Raw genomic sequence first — 20,323 nt, 5'->3', positions numbered from 1 at the left:
TTCCTGACATTCAGCCTCATTAGCACACGGGAAGCTGTTTAGCGCTGCTGCAGAGCCGCTTTTCCATCTCCACCCACCGTCCGGCCGCCGGATCACTAAAACCCGAACGGACAAGAGTACGTGGGCCGGGACCTCGGGCCCTCCTCCCCGGGCACCCCACATTCCCCCGAGCCCCCGCGGGCTGCCGCTGGGACCCCCCCCCCGCTGCTTCCCTTTCTCTCCCCATCGGGCGTTCCTGGCCGCGGTGGGATGGGGGGCGGCGGGGCCCGGTCTCCGGCAGCGGTTTGTACCGGGGTTTGTGGAGCTATTAAAGGCGGCGGGGGCGGCGGCACAGCCGGTGTGCGGTCCCGGGGTTGGGGTGGGAGCGGGGACCCGGGAGCGCCCTCTCGCCGGCCACGTACCCCGGCCCCGCCGCGGCGTGTGTGATTGGCTGTGCGGTGTCACGTGCGGGGGGGTCTCAGCTGACCGAGGTGCGCAGCAGCGATTGGGCGGAGGGAGAGGGGCGGGGCCTGCGGCAAGGTGTGGGGCAGGCCTGGGAGCCTGCGGCGCCGCCATGTCCCGCTGGCCGGGCCCGGCGGGGGCCCGGCGCCCTCCGGGCGTCGAGGCCGCGCTGTCCCCCGCGGCCCTCGATCTGAACGCGGAGCGGGAGAAGATCCGGCGGGAAATCGAGGAGCTGGAGCGGAGCCTGGAGCCCGGCGGGGGCAGCATCGAGGTGGCCGTGTCCGACTGCAGCCTCAGCTCCGGCACGGGTACGGCGGGGCGCGGGCTCGCCCCTCTCCAGCCTCCGCTGGTGCCTCTGCTCTGGCTCTCCAGATTTGCGTCTGGCTCGCGTCGGTTTTTATCTTAGCCCCACCGTTTCTGCCAGACGTTGCGCATATTCGGCGCTCTGAACGAATTCTGGAAGACTTATGGCGAGGCGTCTCCTTAGGGCTTTCCTTATCAAGCGTCCTTGCAGGAGAAGCCTCTTACACCGCTGGTTTGCGTATTTTCATGGTGAAACCCACGGCAAGCTCGCGGGAAAGGTAGAGGGAGCCGTCACGCTTCTGATGGAGGTTTCTAGTCAGGGCAGGTGGTAACGAGCTGACTCATGAAACGTTAACAGCCCACCAAATATTGTCAGTGGTTAAATCGCAGCTGTTCCCACGCCGTCTGATGGTGCCACACAAATTCTGCTGTGTGAGCCACTCTGTTTCGTGGCCTGCCTGTGCCTTCCAAAATTAATGTTTCAAAGCAAAGAGAGGGTGGTAATAGTGGGTATTTATACCTATGGTGGCTTCACAGTCAATTTAGCCACCTATGTTTTGATCATGCAAGTCTGAATAATGTATGTCAGAAGTCTGTGGCCACACTGAATGCAAAACCTAATACTGCTGAAGAGTGTGGAAGGACTGTCAGGTTCATGGGTTCCGTTGGGTTGGAATGTTCACTTCATGGTCTGGGGCCTGTAATTTGCCATGATGTGTAGGACCTAGATGCGGCTTTATTATTACAGTTATCAGAAGCTGCTTTTTTTTTTCCTACTCTACCCCAAAAAACTGCGTATGTGGAGTATAACTAAATACCATTTTTACTTGACAATATTGTCAGTGTCCAAAAACTGTAATGGTTGTGTCAGAGGTACTATGTGGTGCCTTATTCTGTATGTTCTAATTGAAAAGTCTTTGGTTTTTGAGGTTTTTTTAATCTCACTGCAGTCAGTATTTTTGTATTTTTGTTGTCTGACAGATGATGGTGAAGATGATGACTCAGATTCCCATGCTGAAATGGTAACCATTTTCTCTTTAAGCATGTCTTTCCATCTGTCCATTGAAGGGAGCAGGAGGAAGGGAAGTTTCTGGGGAAATCTAGGCATCTGGCTTGGGTTTGTAGCTCAGGAAGGATTAATAGACCTGGAGGTTTAGTTATTTCTGCCCAGGACTTTGGTATGCACATGTAATAAGGACGTTTCTTCATGTGAAAACAAATGCCAGGCATCAGAAGCTTCCCTTTTCTAGTGCTTGCTGATCTCACTGGAACACACCAGCTTCTGGGGAGCTCAGAGCAGTTTAATGTGAGAAAGAAATCAGCAGCTTTTCATCAGGAAATCTTTTACTTTGCACCTGGAGTTTGTACGTGAGGGGGAAACTACTTCTAAAAATTTGACTAATCTGTTTACTTCTGGTGTTGTTTTAAACATAATATTTTCTTAGACTTCACGTAAAAACATTTAGCAGAGAATTATTTAAAACCTGTACAGTGCAGGAAAGGAGAAGCTAGCTTCCAAAGACAGATCTGTTGGTGCAGACTGCACCCAGGTGCAGAGCACTTTCATAAAACAGGGCCCTGCTTTGTGTCCAAAGTATGTGGTACTAAATCGTGTAAGAGGAGAATTGCTTCAGTAGAAGCACCAGTGAGATGGAATTTTGGAGGGGTGGTTCTGAAGTACAGATTTAGCAAGTAAGAGTGCTCCAGTGTAAAGTGCTACTATTTTGGAGTTACTTACAGTTTTGTAGTTGATGGCACAAGACCAGGTGTTGGCAAAGTTTGGAGTCACTCTGGTTCAGGTAGCAGCAGGCTGAACTAATGAACAGGGCAAAGGGGAGCTAGGTGAGGCTGCAAACTCTGCCTCTGGGGGCATTCGGGACAACTGCCGTGGAGAAACAAAGTTATGTGCCTCCAGATCTTTTGAAAATCAGTTTTGTAAGGTAATAGAAGTATCAAGTTACAAAAATAATTATGTTACCTATCTGCTTTTAAAACAAGCATTTTTTGCTTTCCTTTCCCTCCTCCTCCCCCTCAAATGCCTTATTTGCTTCAAGGAAATGGAAAGAGAAGATGACAGTAGTGATGATGATATTGAAAGTAGTCTGCCACAGGATCCAGAAACATGTCTGCAGATGAACCATGTGTACCAGGAAGTTATCCAGGAAAAGATTGAGGAAGTCAAGCTTCTCATTGCACAAAACAAAGAACAGCAGGTGAGTGAAACGGGAGTAAGATGTTCGTTCCTCTTCTTTGCTGGGTTGCCATTTGTCATCTTCCCCTGTCCATCAAGCCCAGTAAAACTTTCCAGGACATTCCTCATCCATCACAGGTACCAGTGGAATCAGCTGCAGCAGTTGTAGTCCCTTATTCATATGCTGATGCAGTGCTCAGCCTGCTTGGTCAGGAATCAGGTTCATTTTCTTTGTGGCAATTCAAACCGATGTCACTTGACTGGCCTTTCAAATGGCTTGTTTGACTGATATTTTCATGCTGTCTTATCACCAAAAATGCTACTAGGGTAATTTATATTTTATATTTTAGCTTGTTGTAGCAATTTAGTATTTTTTAAATCATCTGCACTGTACGATACAGACTTAGGAAATTCCAAATCCTGTCTTTAACACGTACACTGATTTGCAGTCTGGTACTGCAAATTAGAACCTGGCCTGGGATGTTTGTGATGGCTCAGCCACTGCTCTCTGAAATTAGGAAATGGAAGGAGACACTGATGCTGTTTATTTAATTCTTATGTTGCAGAACGAAATCATGTGCGAGCTTGGTGGTCCAAAAACAGCAAAGGCAGGAGATGGTAGAAATTTACCAGCAAATATCTTTTTGGGTCATTTTATGAAGCCATACTTTAAGGATAAAGCAACAGGAATTGTGAGTAAATATAACGAGGTTACATACAGATATGTCTTTTGGTGATAGATTTAAACTGTAGCTGCATTAAAACTGAGTTAGCTTTCAGCTGTGTGACTGTGAATGTCACTCCTCAGTTTGAAACCGTTTTTCCCCTCACTTGTGGCTTACTTACCCTCTTTGGGAAACGTTTGTTCAACCCATGTCTGGTTGTGACATCTGCAAGTGAGTTCTGAGGAATGGCATTTCAGCCATGGGGCACTTGAACTTAACTTTGATTGTTTGTCTTCATCTCCACAATCCAATTCCAGGCTGTTGTTTACAGTACTCGTTAAAATCTGATTGTCTTTGAAACAGTTTTCTGAGGCAAATGTCACTACTTTTTTTCCTGTGTTTTTAAAGGGTCGCTAGCAAATGGAGATCTTGACTTTTTGTTGTGGCTAAGATGTCAACTGTCACCATACATAAATTAATATAATATTCAAGGGATGGCTGGTAATATTTCGGTTAAATCCTACCCAAGTTGGCAGTGTATCTTAAGAAGGTACAAACATGCATAATATGTGTCCCCGTGTTTCAAATGCTGCTTCAACCAACCGTCAGCTAATGCCAGCAGGCCTGGCTCTGAACTGAGAATGTGCTGTGTAACCATGGACAAACTTACTTGCTTGAAATATCTATTTGTATGTGGTTCTTTTATGTCTTCTGATATATATGTGAGCTAGCACTAATAAAGGTAACTTAGCAGTTTGAGTGTGACAGTTTGCACAAGTTTGAGTTACTAGTCTTTTTTTTGTAGTAGTTCATGCTTGAGTTCTAAGAAGAAGGGGAAATTTTTTAGTGCATCTAACCTATAAAATCTTCATTAGGGCCCTCCTTTCAATGAAGAGGCCAAGGAAAAGGCAGCTCAGGGCATAAAATCCTTTGAACAACTGATTTCAAAAAAATGTAAGTAACTCTGTGTGTAGTTCAGTCTTCTATATGAGCTATAACAAACGTATACATTCATATTGTTAGTTCCCCACCACCACTGTTTGCAGTTAATTCTGAACACTTCTGATATTTCATACTTGACTCCACAAAAAAAGAGTTAAAAATAAATGGGATGCTCTGTAAATTATTTCACTGAGCGATTAATGATTTGCTTCTTTTATTTGCATTTGTTTTGGTGCATCATATAACAAGTCCTGTGAGTGCTCCAAAACCAAATGAGACTGTGCAAGGGCAGCGCTCAGATGAGAGAATTTCAAGGGACACTTACAGCTCTGTGTAGTTACAGCCACCTGGGTGATGATGTTTATTGAGATCTCTTTGGAACTTAAACTGAGCAAGAGGCTGCGACTTGCCCAAGTCAGACATGACATTAGTCACTTGGGGGAAGAACAGAATCAATTTACCTAGCCTCTGGCAACTGCTCTGTCCGACAGAATTGTGTAGCTAATGAAGATGAACTGTTATTGAAGATCTGGGGAATGCTGTAACAGTGGTGTTGAAAGCAGTGGATTTCTCCTTTTCTTGGCAGTGGTTTTGCACTAATGTCTTGAATGCTCGATTACCTTGTTTTGTCCAGGGAAAAGCAGAGAGAAAACATTATTGCAGAAATCAGTAGTAAGTGACCGCTTGCAGCGCCTGCTTCAGCCGAAGTTAATGAAGTAAGTACTGTGGAAAAAAATCTTCTTTTTCCTGGTGAGAGCCTTGTGTATGAAGGAAGGAGAGGATATATGTGGAAATTCTACGTTCCTTCAGCAAGTTCTTGCATTAACCGTTTGCAATTTCGGTAAGGTTACAAAACACAGGAAAGATACTTTGACTGTCACCATTGGGTCTGGGAGAGCCGCTCTGAATTACAGCAGTCCTCCTCACACTCCCCTCTCCTGGGGGCACCGGTGCAGAGGGTGACACTGTTGTAGCTAGCAGCATCTTTCCTTTGTTGTTGACATCTGTGTTATCTGTGTGTGCACGTGGTACCAAAGGGTCTTAGACTGCAGTGTTCTGGCCATAAGCATTTAGGTTGATGATTGCTTTGTGGGTATTTCGCAGGTGGAGAGGTTTGTTTTGTATAGTGGCGTTTTATGGCCATCTATTCCCACTGATGCAGTGGTATAACTTAGGTAGTCTACAGGGCTTGAAGCTGAAGTTGTGATATGTAGCAAGTCATAACGATGTGTCCAGTGAGAAATTTCTGTGACTGGAGCTGGTACGGTCTTTGTTGCTGTTGCAGCTACTGTTGGTTCTCTCTGTAAATACCAAAATGATTAATCTGAGACCTGTTCTGGGTCAGTGATTTGCATTGAAAGGGCAAAAATAGGACAATGAGTGTGCCATATGGGAAAACCTGGAAGAACAACAGTTTTGTGTGGTATGGAAATAAACTTGAAAGAAAGAAGAATACTGAGGGGGAAACTGTCTATGTCTTCTGATGCTATTGACCTCATTGCCATCTAGTCATATTAAGTAATGATAACAATGTCTTTGAATAGGATGAGTTACTGGAATCAGAAACTGGAAAAAGTCAAGACTGAAACAGAGAAACAGATCCTGGAAAAGCAAATCAAAGAAGTGGAGCAAGAAATAGAGGCAATTAAGTGAGAAGTCTGCTGTTTGTTTGTGGTGAAAATGAATGGAACTCAGTTCTTGGAATTTACCTCTTAAAATTCCCTCCTTCCTTGAGTACTGCTAGATAGGACATTTGGAGACAGTTTTATTTTTGTGGGCTTGCATAAAAATAAGTACTGTTCAGACTCTGTAGAGCTCTCATCTCTACTGTTTATGAAGAATTGTGGTTTGGTTGTTGATCTACAAATGTATTATCCATACTCAATATAGAGGTGCTGTTTTAAATAGTTGTTGATTTAGCAGTGAGGAAGCAGAGAGCTCAGTAATTCTGAGCTTTTGCTCATTAACCCATCTGGAGCAATGTGTTTTGATACTGCATTAATGGTTTGCAATGCTAACCAATATCATCTTGTAGGGGACTTTTTCAAGAAGAAACATTGTTTTGAGCAAAGTTACTATGCTAAAGAGCCTGATGCTTTGAAATAGTGTTCAGTTCTTGTGGAAATCAGTAAGAGATGAGAGGAGTAAGATGAAGCAAAATCAGGAAGACTATTTAATTAACCATTTAATGTGGTTCGTTCTTTCTCTTTGTACCTTCTGCTTTAGCCAACTCCCAGAGACTGACTTGTTAGGAAGCAGATTTGATGAGCATGACTGGGAGAAAATTTCAAACATCCATGTAAGTTGGGAGATCAGCTGTTTTATTACTTCTGATATCTGTGCCCCTTCTCTTGAGAATTATCTGACCTGATCTAGTTTGCATCCACTATTCCCATCATGCATTTCTGAAAATTAACTGTTATGTGATCTAAATTAGAAAACTTACTTTGAAAACTTTGAAAATTCTGGAAAACTTACCAATAAGACATAAGTGGAATGCAAAATATATTCTTTGTGTTGGTGTTCCTGTGTGTCTGGGTGTTCCAGTCCCAGCTACAAGACGAAACAGATTTTTGCTGTTCCTTTTAGTTTGATGGGCAACGTAGTTCAGAAGAACTGAGGAAGTTTTGGCAAAATTGGGAGCATCCAAGCATCAACAAGAAGGAATGGACTGAGGAGGAAATAGAGAGGCTAAAGACTGTAGCTGCTGAACATGGTTATCTGGACTGGCAGACTATAGCCCAGGAGCTGGGGGTAAGGTCTGCTGAGCTCAAAAATAAGAGGTGACAAGTAAGTTAATTCTGACTTAACTGTGCCTTGTGCCAGTTTTCAGAACACGATGAATTAATTCACTGTTAATTAATGCCTTTCTGAGAAGCATTCAAGAACAGTACCAAAAGTTTGGTACTTTAGCCTTGCCCTTTTGATTTTTATCATCATAAATACCCAGTTACCTGAATAGCTCTGTTTTTGTTGTATTAAGACAAACAGGACACCTTTCCAGTGCTTGCAGAAGTATCAAGTCTATAACAAAGATTTGAAAAGGAAAGAATGGACCAGAGATGAAGATCAGATGCTTTTAGAGCTTGTTGAAGAGATGAGAGTGGGGAGTCATATCCCATACAAGAAAAGTAAGTGACCTACAAGTGAAAATGTCTTCCATTCACCTGTACTGGTGGCTTTCTTTCATTCTCCCAGCCTGTGTCTGTTAATGTTTCTGCATGCTAAAGCACCTAGCCTGCTCTGATTCAGGAATTAATGAAGTTTTCCTATGAAAGTTTCCATTTCCGGGATAGTCACAGTTCTGCGTCTAGCCTGTGATCTAGGCAAGGCGCAAAAGTGCTGTGGCTCATCTGAAACTGCAGATATACTGGTTTCTAAACCCTCCCCCCTGGTGCAATGAATGAAAGAGGATGGTTGAATTTTCCCTTTTTTTTCTTGGTGGGAACAGTGATATATGCCTTTCCTGTACCTACCTGGAAGTTTCATTATATTAGCAAGAACTTAGTATCTCTTGGAACCTTTATCCATCTTTGGAATTTGGTTGAAACTGGCTGAGAGTTATTAACGAGTACTGATGGTTGTGTGAGCTTTGTTTTTTGTACCAAAATCATCAGAGTGCTTCCCTAGAAAGCCAGTATTCATTCATGGCCAGCTGTTTTAACAGTTTCCAGTGCTGTGCCTGGAGCCTTTCCCAGGGTGTTGGTACTGCTGCTTCTGTTCAGAAGTGTGGGAGGCAGCATGACTAGTGAGGAGTAGAGTTGAGTTGGATTTAGGACCCTCAGTTGAGTATCTGGAGTCCTAAATCCAAGCCTGTGAGTGTAACACCTGGTGTCCTGAACCTGTCAGATACGTATTGGAGCTGAGACCTTTCCTAGTTCTCTGCTGTTGGAAATGGATTGTTGGGTCTAGTAGGGATAATGCCATTATAGATAGTAACATTTTGTATATGTCACGCTCTTTCTTGTTGTGTACCGTTACTTAAGTATTTAAACTGAGATTAAAATGCTGCTTATGGGTATCCACGGCTTGAAAATATCACAGTTACAATGTGAGTAAAGGAAAAAACACTGTTTGCAACAGACTTTAAAATACACCTTTGCATTTTTAGTTGCTTATTACATGGAAGGAAGAGATTCTGCTCAGCTGATCTACCGATGGACGAAGAGCGTGGACCCCAGTTTGAAGAAAGGACCCTGGACACCAGAGGAAGATGCTGTAAGCTCTGTTCTCTGATGCCTGGAATTGCAGGGTGCAAGAAGTGGGAAGTTTAGGCTGTCGGGATGTTGCATGGCTACATCCATCTGAGCTTTAACAGTGGCACAAAGGAATGTAAAATGGACCAAGATGGGTAGTTTGTAAGTTAACAAGGCTTAGAAGCTCCTGAACGCTTCTGTTCAGAGATGTACCACGCTGTGGAAACAAATACAACTGCTTCTGTCTCAGGCCTGTTAGGATTATTACTGATGAGAATATCAACTCTTGCTTTGTCTGATTAACGTAGATGCTGTTGGCTGCAGTGAAGAAGTACGGAGAGCGTGACTGGTATAAAATTCGGACCGAGGTGCCGGGGAGGAGCGATGCTCAGTGCAGGGATCGGTGAGTACCCTGCACGTACCAACTGCGCGTCCAGGTTCATTACACAGAGCCAAGATGCAGCGAGTTTCACACGTATGTTTGAGTTGCTTAAACCAGTGTCACCTTAAAGACTGTTTTGTAAAAAGTGGTTATGGTCTAAATATAATCATTGCCATTGTCTCCACATAGCCCTGCATTTGTAGTTACAGAAGTCAAACGGTTGAGATGGAGTTTAACAGAGAGAACGGTGCATTGTTGCCTGCGGTGTGCTACTCCCTCAGTTATAGTTGCCTGTTAGCAGAAGTCGGGAAGGATGTTGTTCAAAATAAAGCAAAGGGGTCATTAAAGATGAATGAATTCATGTAGGGAGGAGAGGTTGTTATCTGTGTATTATCTGTGCCTCTGAAAATGATCTAGTCAGTGACTTCCTGTAACTGAACACCAGTAATGAGGTGCTGAGTGATTTTCAGCCTTGGATTCATCTTCAGGAGACTCGGAGTACAGTATGTCCTAATTTCAGTGACCCATTTTACAGCTGCCTGTTGTAATTCTTAAACTTGTGGTCTGATATTTTTCAGAACGAGGAGATTGTAGCTCTGCTGTATTAAGGGAGTAGGGATGGGACCCTTTACAAAAAGGAAAGATCTGATAAGGAATGCTGGTTTTGTTCAGCCTCAGAATGTGTGGTGATGATCGAAGCTGTACAAGCAGAGTTGAATGTTCCTTATTTTAATGTTTTCATTTTGAAGGTATTTAAAAGCATTGCACTGTGATGTAAAGAAGGGCAAGTGGAGTTTAAGGGAAGAGGAGCAGCTAATTGAACTGGTTCAAAAACATGGCCTGGGTAAGTGTTTCTGTGGCTTAATCTTTAGAGAAGTAAGTATTACTAAGGAATTGATCATTTAAGTTTTCTCCTCTCCTAAGCCCTTCAGCTGGTACTAGCAGATTCTGCTTCGTACTGGTGACTGCAGCCTTCCTTATACCGTGTAGTCTGTTCCTGGAAATTGTGTAGTAAAGAGTTCTGTAGTTGTGTTAGCAAGGTGTCAGAGCTATAACAGTTCACAGCCTGTGAAAGAATTCTCTGATTTTATCAAAGAGAACTTTTCTTAACAAATAGAAGCTTTTAAGCATTCAGTTTAAGCTTTAAGTGCTCTTACTGCTGCAAGGGCGTGTGTAGTTCTGCAAAGGTTTTCATCTCTGGTTCACTTGTTGTAGTTTCTAACTTAGCTGAGTGTATAGTGATGCAAAGTCTGATTGAAGAACACTAATACTAATGAGTTTTAAGGTTTTGAAATCTGTTCACCCAGTAACTCTGTCTCTTATACAAGGAAAGATAGGATGTTCTGCTCTGGAAAGGCCTGTCGCTCAGTGTGTTGCGTTAATAGCTATGGTCCACTCTGCGTCCTTTTTAGGTCACTGGAGTAAAATAGCTTCTGAATTGCCACACCGGACTGGTTCCCAATGTCTAAGCAAGTGGAAACTCATGATTGGATATGAGGTATTGTATGGAATCCTGCTATGTCACGGTCCCATCTCTTTAATTAAGGTTCTCTAAACTAAAAGCAAAATCCTGTGGAATCAGTGCAAAAATTGTGTGAAATCTGTGTCAATCTGGATTTTGTCATGATGTTCATGGTCTAATTTTTCACGTGTTAAAGCAGCCTTTGTTCTAAAGGTCTGAGGTTAATTTGCTATATGTATATTACCCAGAAATTTCTTCATTACCTTGAAGTGCCTATAAGAATGGGATACACTGAGGTTTTCAATAAGTACCTCATGCATTGCAAATTTTGATACCAGGAACTCCAGAAATTCTGGCTGCTTAAGACCATGTTAAAGTTAGTCTTGTTTCCATTGGCAAAGCACCGGCCCTAGGGAGGGGTTCATGGAAACCCAAATATGTTGAGATGGGGCAACTACTTAGTTTGTACTTCCATGTGCACCAGTTCTTAACACAAGTTTGTCCCTATCTGTAGCTTTTTCTTTCCAGACATGAATCTAAATCAATAAAAATCTGAATCCAAAGACAATAGTCAGTTGTACTGGATTAAGTTAGTCTTAGCAGAAGTTAAGCAGAACTATCCGTTTGGAAGCCACACATTACTGATATGATACTGCCCCATGAAACTTTAACTTACTGATTTGAGAGATTTGCAAGTCAAGGGTGAACACTGGTTAAAACTTGTCTGTGGTTTTTTTGACTGAGAAGAAAAAATCTAGGCCAGCAAAACGCCGACACATAGAAGAGAGTTCCTGCTCTTCAGAGAGTAGCAGTGAAGACATAGAACTGGATTTAGACGACAGTTCAGAGGAGGAAACAGCAATCAGGGAGGAGTGTGCATTTCCCAGCATTGATTTGTGGGTACCAACATGGACAAATACGCAGGAGTCAAACAAAGGAAGATACCAAACTCCCTCCCTTTTCTCTCCTGCGAGTGCTGGTGCAAAGATCAGTAGCAGTGAAGTTCCAAGTGCGACGTGTGATGGAGACAAGGACAGAGGTGCCAGTAAATCGTCAGAGTTGAACACCCTCCTGAGGGGCATTGCGTGTCCACATTCAACGGACGTCATTGTGAAGAATCCAATAGAAGTAATGAACAAGGTGAATCCCGGGATTCTCAGTCTGTTCTTGATGGGATTGGTGCTTAGATCAGAAGTGACTGGGAAGCACAGTTGTTGCAGTAAAGAATGTGATGAGTAGATGGCAAAATTTTTTTTGTGCCTCTGTTGGCTGCTTTCTCGCTGTGCCATTGGGGGGTGCTGTTGGAAACCGAGCTGTGGGATTAAACAGAAATTTCTAGCACTGCCTCCCCATACATCACCTAGAAAATAGCTGTGTTCTTTCCTACACATAGTGTCACAGAAATGAAACTTTTTTTTTAGATCTTCATAAAGGAGAATTGTCCAGTGAATTGTGATGTCTCTCTACTCTAATGACTAGGGTATATTGGCTTAGACCTTGGAAGAACTAAGTTATTTATACATCTGTATGATTCTGAGCTGAGTTTTTCACCCCAGATCAGGTACTGAAACAGTACAAACCCCCTTAGCACATTTTTGCAGAAAGATACTCTTTAGCAAAATATTAAATATCTGAATTACTACATAAGTTCAAGGAAACAAAATTGTTCTGACTTTTGTGTTAAGAATTACCCGTGTGCCCTAGACTGCGGGGTCAGTTGCACCAGGGACAAGTTTGTTGGTTACAGAAATGGTGTGTTCTGGGGGTCATGGTATGCAAGGGTTGTAAGTGCTTATCTGGTGTAATCAGATTTAATTTTGATTGCAGATGCAGCATTATTTTTACTAGTAGAAGTTCAGGAAAGAGTCAGTGGCTTTTCCAAACTTCTTGTTCCTTCCCTTGTACTGTTAAGGCAAAAAATGCAAAGAGACTGATCCAATAAATTCTGGCTGTCCTGTGGGTTTTAGCAGATACTTTGCACAATAGAATTTGGTGTGATAATGCACAAGGACTAAAAGATAAGGCCAGTGTCTGCACTTCAGGGCTGATTTAATTTAATGAGATACTTTCAACAGCAGGAATGCTGAAGACTTTTTTTGTACCTTCAGTGTATGGTCAGTGCAAGTAATTTTCTGCAAGATACTTCACCTTTTATCTTTTCTTGTTCGCTTTTGTATTAAGGCTTCCAGGTGTGGGAAGCAGGTGCTGCAGGTTACCCTGGAGGATGTGAGAAGAGTACTAAGAAGTAATACATGCTTTCAGAGGAAACTTGTAAGTGCCTCTTCTGCCTTGTCTGCTCTTCGATGTGAGCACTGCCAGGCTCTATTTAGTGGGAAATGATTTTTGATAGAATCACACATCTTCTTGCACTGTAGTCTCAAGAAGAAAAGCTTGTAATTTTTTTTCCATAACTGCCCCATGAATAGTTCGTCTTGGGACCAATTATGGTAGAACCTTTCTAATTGGAAATCTAATTATGTATTTGTTCATGCACAGCAATCAAAGATACTAAAACCTTCTGCCACCGTTTTAACAAAAGTATCTGAAGTTAGTACATCTGTTGACCAGAAGCCTCAGGGGCCACAGAACATCACAGAGAAAACTAATCGTCAAGAAAGAAGGCGTTTGAGAAGAATGAACCTTGACAGAAAGCTTCTGATGGCAGTGACACCTTGGGTGGGCAACGTGCTACTGCCTTGCACCTTGCAAACTGGGAAGATGGCTTTTCGTCAGACAAAAGGTAGTGGTGACCCCTCAGGGACAGTACTTTGCTGCTTTTTGTCCCTAGTTTTGACATCTTGTAAGTGAATGCCCAGCTGATTTTGATGTTGGATTTCTTTCTAGCTGATTTGATTCAAGAGAAGATTAAGTCGGTCAGTCTCATGAGTACTCCTCTGTTCACGCTTTTCATTCAGGTAGGTTTTACTGCCTTAACAGCATTATCTGCTTTCAGACAGTGGTAATCTTTATTTCTGTATTTGATGTTTAAAGAGAAGGTTTGTTTCTTTAAAAATCATCTCCTTACTGGATTAATCTGACTTCATGGCTTGCATATGATGTTTCTTAAGTAAATCCTGTGTCCAAAATCTAATACCGTCAGGACTTTTTCTGTAAGTGTAAAAAATATCCCCAGAATCTTGCATGTGAAGCCTTTCCCATCTATCTTATTGTCACTGGCCCTACCAGCACCTTTTTGCCACAAATTTTAATGAATTTCTCATCTTACAGCTCTTTCAGATTGATACCAATGGTTGTATGAAGATCATTCGTGAGAGAAGGCTCAGGCAGTTAGAGGCTAATGCAGAAAAGCCTCAGCAGGTATTGCACATGGTCTGTCTCTAACTTTTCCTACTGAAGTCTTGACTAAAGTAGAGATACTTTCTTTTTTAATCATGTGGCCGGTGGTGCTGTTTGTGTGCATGTGTTACCAGTTTTGGTTCAGAAGCATAATAAAATGCTGGCTGTGTGGCCGCTTGTATAGGATGTTGGCAGATGTGGGTTTGATTCACATCTGAACTGTTTTAATATATATCAGAAGTATAATTTAATATAATTTTTTTGGCAGGCTTCCCAAAATATGGAGACTTCTTCAGGTACCTACCAGAACATTTATTTTTTTTATGATGTGCAAGACCTTTCCCTTAATTCATCACCGTTACATTAATGACCAATTTAACTGAAGGAGAACTTTTGGAACAAAACTACATTGTCATGCTCATTTTTGCTAGCTCTTGGATCTTTCAGTTATTGGCTAAATGTGTTACCCTTTGGTAAGGACTGGAAAAAAGTACTGAAGGGCTGGGGGACCAGTGGCACTGTAAAGCATCACTGTTACGCTTTTCTGCAGCAAGGTGCTGGCTGTAGTGAACATGCTGCCACCAACCAAAACCCCAGTTTGTTGCTGTCTCCCTGGCTGGGGCAAAGTGCCTGTGTAGTGCTGACCAGTACAATTCCTTGCGTGTGGTGTTAAGGTGTGTTCCTAGCCCATCTGTGATTTCTGGGGAAAATTATGTCATTACTGAAGAAGTGGTAAGCTTGCTGCATCAGTCATCTGAAGGATGTCAGGGCGGGGCTTGATTACATCAATACAACAGTGTGGTAGGAACTCTCATAGACAGGGATGTTGTTACTTCCTGTGCAGTGTACTTGATGTTTAATAGCTAAGGAACGGCTGTTCAATCTTTTTTACTTCTTTAAAATTTAATTTTCCCTTATCTATAGGCAGTTCATCACAATCTTGTACTCAGAGGGGCGTACGAAGGAAAACTGTCAGGAGACGTGTTGCCTTAAAAGCAAGGGAGACTTCCACTGCTGTCCTGGAGAGCAGCACTCCTGCCAAGCAGGGAGCTCTTCCAGCCCAGGTGCAAAGGCAGAAGCCTAAAACTGTCTCAGAATTACTGAGAGAGAAGCGGCTCAGAGAAGCCCGGGATAAGAAAGCTATGCAGAGGACAGTATTTGTTGCCCCACAGATGTTGGTTTCGGGACCTCTGATAATCCAGCACCCACCACAGCAAATCATTCCTTCTGCACAAGCAGGGAGCAAATCTGCAGCAGTTGGCTGCGCAAATAGCCAGGTACAGCGCCCACCAGCTCCACTGCCAGCACCTGCTTCTGTTGCAGGTTCAACTTCTACCGCTGTTGTGCTCAAAAGCCATTCCTCAGCAGTGCCAGAAGCTGGGGAAAGCCCTGGTTCCTCACAAGGGACAGAACTACAGTCCAATAAGGAACTAAAAGAGCAGGGTTTGGAAAGCAGCGCTGAAGGAGGGGTGTTTCCAGGCATGAATCCAGCCACAGCAGAGAAGGCCCCAAACCAGGGAGGGTGCAATGGTCAGGTCCTAGCTGGTAGCTCAGCTTCGGTAGTGTTACAAAACCCAGCTTTTGTGCCACGTCAGATTACAGTGGTGCCCGTTGGTGTTGAGTCTGGCACCAACAAATTGTCTCTTTCCACACCAGTTACCTGTGAACTGAACAGTAAAGGGCCACAACAGAGGGCAGTCAATCTATTGCCTGCTCTTGTAACTCCACAGACTGGTTCACGTTTGATTCCCAACAACATACTGCCTTTCACGTGGGTCGTAACACCGCAGGCTTTGCTCCCCACCGCTGTACAAACTGTGGTGGGTGTTCCCCAAGGACTGCCACCTGCTGCTGTCAGAAGTCAGTGTCAGACAACTGTGACTTCCACTGGCAACATCTCTAGCCTGGGAGCAAATACAGCTCACCCCAGCGGTGCAGAGACAAAAGCCCCAAGTGCCCAGTCGGCAGGAGGAGTGCCTTTGGGAAAGGCAACCACCCATTCCACAATTCTCCTACCTGTGGCCTCAGTGAGTCCTGGATGCGCCGCATCCGGCATTTCTTCTGCAATGCCTGCATGTTCAGATGGTTTCTCCAAGGCTCCCGACTCCTCTGCAGCTCAGGCTGCTCTTCCCCCCGATGCACCAACCCTGCGGGCTGTGCTGCTGCCCCAGGCACAGCGACCTGCAAGTACTCAGGGGTCTGATTCCCAGTGTGTGTCGACTCTCGCTAGCTTGGGAAAGGGCTCTGCCTCCATTACAACAAACGGGTCATCTTCCAGTCCAGGCGTCGTCACGAAAGGGATTGTGCTTCACCCAGGCGATCCAGTTTCCCATAACGACATCCCAAAGAACTCCGTTTGCTTTGCTGCACGAGCACTGAAAAACAGACCTATTGCCTCCAAACCTCCGACTGCGCAGCCAGCTGACAGTCAGCCCCAGCCAACCACTTCCAGTGCAGAGAAGAATCTACCTGACTTTAGCCTGATTTCCCTTGAAGATGAAGGGCTGGTGAAGGAGTGGCTGAATGGGAAACAAGGTGTCCAGGTACCATCACTGCAAACCAGGTTGCCTTATTTGCCACCTTTTCTGTGCAACTTAAAAACCCTCTCGAAGCTACTTCTGGAGAAAGCAGCTCTAGAAGAGCAAGCAGCGTGTCTTCTGCCCTCTGATGCCAGTCAGGATGAGGGCACTAGGGCCGATTTGCACGCTATCAGAGAATTGGTGCAGCAGAAACTTGGCGATAACCCTGCTTACCTCCTACTGAAAGCCAGATTCCTAGCAGCCTTTACACTCCCAGCTGTACTAGCGACTCTGCCTCCTCCAAAAGTGACAACAACTCTGTCAGCCAGCAGGAAGCAATATGAAGAGAGTGACGAAGAGGAGTGGCAGAGTGAGAAGGAAGTGTCTGAGGAAGAGAGCTGTGGGAATGAATTAACAGGTGTACGGTTGGATTGGACGGTTGGTGACGAGCCTGGAGACAAAGATGCCGATTTACTAGATCAGGTAAAACAGAGATGGCAGGGACTAAAAGCAGAAAATCACTGCCAGGTAAATACTGCACTGGAATCTAAGGTGAAAACCCCACTGTTCTTAAGTGTAGTTGAAATTTGTCCCTTTTGAACAAGCATAGTTTTGCAGCTGATAAAGGGAAAAGCTCTCTAGCTCAGCAGGCAGCCATTAGTCCTCACAAGGGTGAAAGTCCATGTTTTATGTAGCACATTAAACTTGACATGATAGTTCCCAGAAGTGGGTATCAAAGCTCCCTTCCTTTTACAGTTTATAATCTGCTGCACTACTTGTGTTTTTGAAATCAGGGCCTTGGTTTTCATCGTCTGTGTCCTTTAAATCCCAGTAATATCAGGGGAATTGTGTATGTTTGCTCCTATTGCCCTTTGAGGCCTTAGTCCTGAATTGTTTTAGATTAGAGTATATGGATCGATGTAAACCATAATGCCAACCTAAAATTGGTCTCTGACTTTTAAGCTAAATCCATTACTGCCCAGCACCGTTTGCTGCAGAACATGCCAGGAAATTGTCTAGCTCAGACTTGCATTTCAATTCATTGTGGCTCCAAAATAAACAAAGCACTAATGAAGATGAATAAACAAGGTAAATGGCTGTTTCTACAGAAAGATGCCAAAGCTGCCTAAAAATCAGAGCTTTCCCTAGTAAAAGCCAGCAGTTATCTTTTTTTTTTCTGGCTCTGGCTTTTGGGTCTGGGCCAGGTTTAGTGTAGTTTGAACTGTGAGCAGCTAGTCCAAAAGTCACCAGCAATTCTTCACTGTCCGATTGCCTTACTGCCAACCTCTGTATTGTGTCATCTTCCACCAGGCTCCGTCCTGCTCCTTTTATTAATGCTACAGCCAGGTTGTTTTCGTGGTGCTTTTCAGTGAAGAGTTTGTGGTAGGGGTATGAGAAACCAAGTTTGTGTTGACCCGGGTTGTCTGGGGCGCTGTCTGTCTTCAGCAGTGGAAACTAAAGGGTCGCTTGTAGCAGGCACACAACTGCTCTAACAACTGGTTGTGCCCAGACAGACTACAGCAGGAATTGCTCTAGTTTGGTAGGAAGAAATGCCAGCGTTGGGTGAAAACTTTGGGATGTTTTGTGCTTGCTGTGACATAGGTAATAGAATGTTGTCCCATGTTTCATTTTGAAGGTAAATGGAAGATTGTTTTGGCAATCTCGCTAGGCTCCCCAAAATAAAAAGATGGCTGAAGGGGTTCTTTTGCAGTTACGGCAGCTCTCATGGTGTTGATAGTCTCTTCTGCTTACGTTGCAGGGTATGGAAGCTGAAGAGAATGCTGCACAGTCTGTCCTGGACTCCTGCACTGATGTGGCTGATGCCAGTGCTCCTCAAGTCAGGAGGAGTGCCCGCTTCAGGAAGAGGAGGAGGATGTGAGAAGGAAATGTGTTAGTAGCTACTCAGTGAATCTTGTATTTCTTGCCTGAGAAGAGAACCTGGGTTTGTACAGCTTAGACAATGAATCTTGACCCTAGGAAAGAACTGAAATGATCTCTCTGTTCCCTTAGGGCACAGAGTTCTCCAGTCACCCATTAATCATAGACTAAGGCGAATACTTTGGCTTTTGGGGGGAGGGAAAATAGATGTCTGCGTGAAAATCAGATACAAAAATCATGAAGTTCAACCATTTGGCAGCCTTTTCGCACATGCTACCGCCTACTAATTTTATGCCTAGTTAGTTGGTAGCACTCTACAGGCTTGGCTGCTAAAATGAAATTAGTAGAGGGTCCTAACTGGTGGGACAGGAAAGCCTGGGCAGCTAGTGCTGAAGAGAGGGTTTGTGTGCAAGTGCTAAACACTTGCAGCAGAAGCCAAAGTAAATCCTTGCTGCAGGTTCCAGCAGGGTGGTGGTAAGGTGTCCTTGCTCGGGGTTCTAGATCATTGCAGGCAGGTAGCAGCAGCTCTTTGTGTAGTTTGCCCTCTGCAGCCTGTCTGGTGACTCTTGAAGTGTAGTATTAAAAGCTGCTGGGAAGCTGGAGCTTAAGACCAGTGGGAGTTTGTCTTCTAACACTTCATCTTTGAACAGCTTTGTGGTTTTTTTCTTTCCCCCTACGTGGCTTCATTTCTCTACATTACAAGAGGACAGCTTCTCTAGGGTACAAGTCTGTGACGTCTTGGTATCTGCTGAGGCTTTTGGTGAAATAGTGAACGAGAACAGTGTTTGAGTTGTGTGGTTGTCAGATGAGACTTTGGTTTTTTTCTTTAAAATTGGTTTTAGAAACTCCAGAAGGGCAGCTTCCCTATAAAAATGCTGTGACTAATAGGAGGTTTTTGTGCTTTGTTGCAGGAGTCACTTGAATGAGGCCTGCCTTCCTACGTGGCAGTAGGAGATACTCTTTGCACTGTTCACTTTTAACACTTCCAACAAACTGACTAGATGGACCTGGGGAAGAGAGGAGAATAACTGGACTGGTTTTCCTATCACCTAACAGTCTGCATCTTTAGACAAGTTGCAAAAAAAATGGCTGGAGGGAAGTCTTGTGCATAGACCAATTCTGTTCTCTTTCAAACTAGTGCTTGCCATAGATTCTGGGGGCAAGATTGCTGGAGATCTGGGGAAACCAGTAATGATGGTTATTTATTTCCCTTTGTGTTGGCCCCCTATTCATGTGAATGTTTATCCATGTGCAGAATATGTTGTTCATTGAGTGTTTTTTTTAGTGCTGTGACAGTGGTTTTGCTTGATAGCTAACTGGCTGAATAAGCAGCAGATTAATTTTGTATCAAAAGAGTCTTGAGTATTTGTTGAAATACAGATGTTTTATTTTTCTCACTTAAAAATTACTGATGTATTCTGTGTGGGTTTTTTTTCTGGTAAATAGTGCTTTTAATAATGTGTGTATGAGTGTGATTGCTAATGAGAAAAATGAAGTTTGCAAGCTGCATGAAAACCAGGGAGAATATGGAAAATGAATATGCATGTGGCTAAAACTGCAGGATTGAATTAGGCTTGGATTCTTTCTTGATTCTTCCACAGCCTGCCCCATACAGATATTAGCAAATCACTTAAGAAAAACTTGTTTCTTCATTCATAAACCAGCAATTTCTTTCTTACAGAGAGGTGCGAGGCTAGCTGAGTCAAAGTTGATAAAATCTAGTGGGAAAGTGCTGCAGACAGCTTCATTCTGCTGTGCTGGCTCAGCTTCCCGAGAGCGCAGTGATGAGTTTAGAGCACTGAGAGTTGCAACTCTTCTACGAGGGCCCTTTAGGCAGAGCTGGGGGCGGGGGGATGGTGGGTACCAATGTTGCTGTCATTGGGTCTCAAGACATCGTGGAGCAAAACAAATTATTTTTAAGTGGCTTTCCTCTTCCAGTGTACTCTGTTTTCTGTAAGCTGGTATAGATAACTTTTTTCCAAGAAATTCAGATGTGGCAGAAGCTTTGCCATACAGTTCTGTGTGCTGTTCACCACAGCGCTGTTAC

At 43.8% G+C, this 20,323-nt stretch overlaps 1 protein-coding gene across 2 annotated transcripts; it reads left to right on the top strand.

Annotated features, from left to right (window-relative positions):
• Window positions 1-15: 15 nt before the first annotated feature.
• On the top strand, window positions 16-19,684 carry SNAPC4 (small nuclear RNA activating complex polypeptide 4). 2 transcript variants are annotated; one of them, XM_074923510.1, is made up of 23 exons: window positions 16-116; window positions 1,726-1,766; window positions 2,799-2,957; window positions 3,502-3,627; window positions 4,476-4,554; window positions 5,177-5,258; window positions 6,087-6,191; window positions 6,769-6,841; window positions 7,132-7,296; window positions 7,526-7,673; window positions 8,654-8,760; window positions 9,047-9,141; window positions 9,870-9,964; window positions 10,533-10,618; window positions 11,330-11,722; window positions 12,764-12,853; window positions 13,079-13,322; window positions 13,427-13,497; window positions 13,811-13,900; window positions 14,148-14,175; window positions 14,804-16,881; window positions 18,158-18,288; window positions 19,188-19,684. In XM_074923510.1, exons 2-22 carry the CDS (start codon window positions 1,764-1,766, stop codon window positions 18,275-18,277), a joined length of 4,437 nt encoding a protein of 1,478 aa, XP_074779611.1. In that variant the 5' UTR covers window positions 16-116; window positions 1,726-1,763; the 3' UTR covers window positions 18,278-18,288; window positions 19,188-19,684. The 2 variants fall into 2 exon arrangements, with proteins under 2 accessions (XP_074779611.1, XP_074779610.1); XM_074923509.1 differs by lacking the exon at window positions 16-116 and adding an exon at window positions 496-749.
• Window positions 19,685-20,323: the final 639 nt, after the last annotated feature.

Source organism: Athene noctua, chromosome 20, assembly GCF_965140245.1.
Source record: "Athene noctua chromosome 20, bAthNoc1.hap1.1, whole genome shotgun sequence".
Lineage (NCBI taxonomy): Eukaryota > Metazoa > Chordata > Aves > Strigiformes > Strigidae > Athene > Athene noctua.
The sequence above is the reverse complement of the archived record's forward strand: the minus strand, read 5'-3'. Positions and strand labels throughout refer to the sequence as shown.

What these genes read in the sequence shown, in the direction of transcription:
- SNAPC4 (XM_074923509.1), top strand. Translation starts at nt 554, where the DNA reads ATGTCCCGCTGGCCGGGCCCGGCGGGGGCCCGGCGCCCTCCGGGCGTC. An exon ending in CTTCAGCCGAAGTTAATGAA is followed by an intron (nt 5,259 to 6,086) that starts GTAAGTACTGTG and finishes GTCTTTGAATAG; the next exon opens with GATGAGTTACTGGAATCAGA. An exon ending in GGTTCAAAAACATGGCCTGG is followed by an intron (nt 9,965 to 10,532) that starts GTAAGTGTTTCT and finishes CGTCCTTTTTAG; the next exon opens with GTCACTGGAGTAAAATAGCT.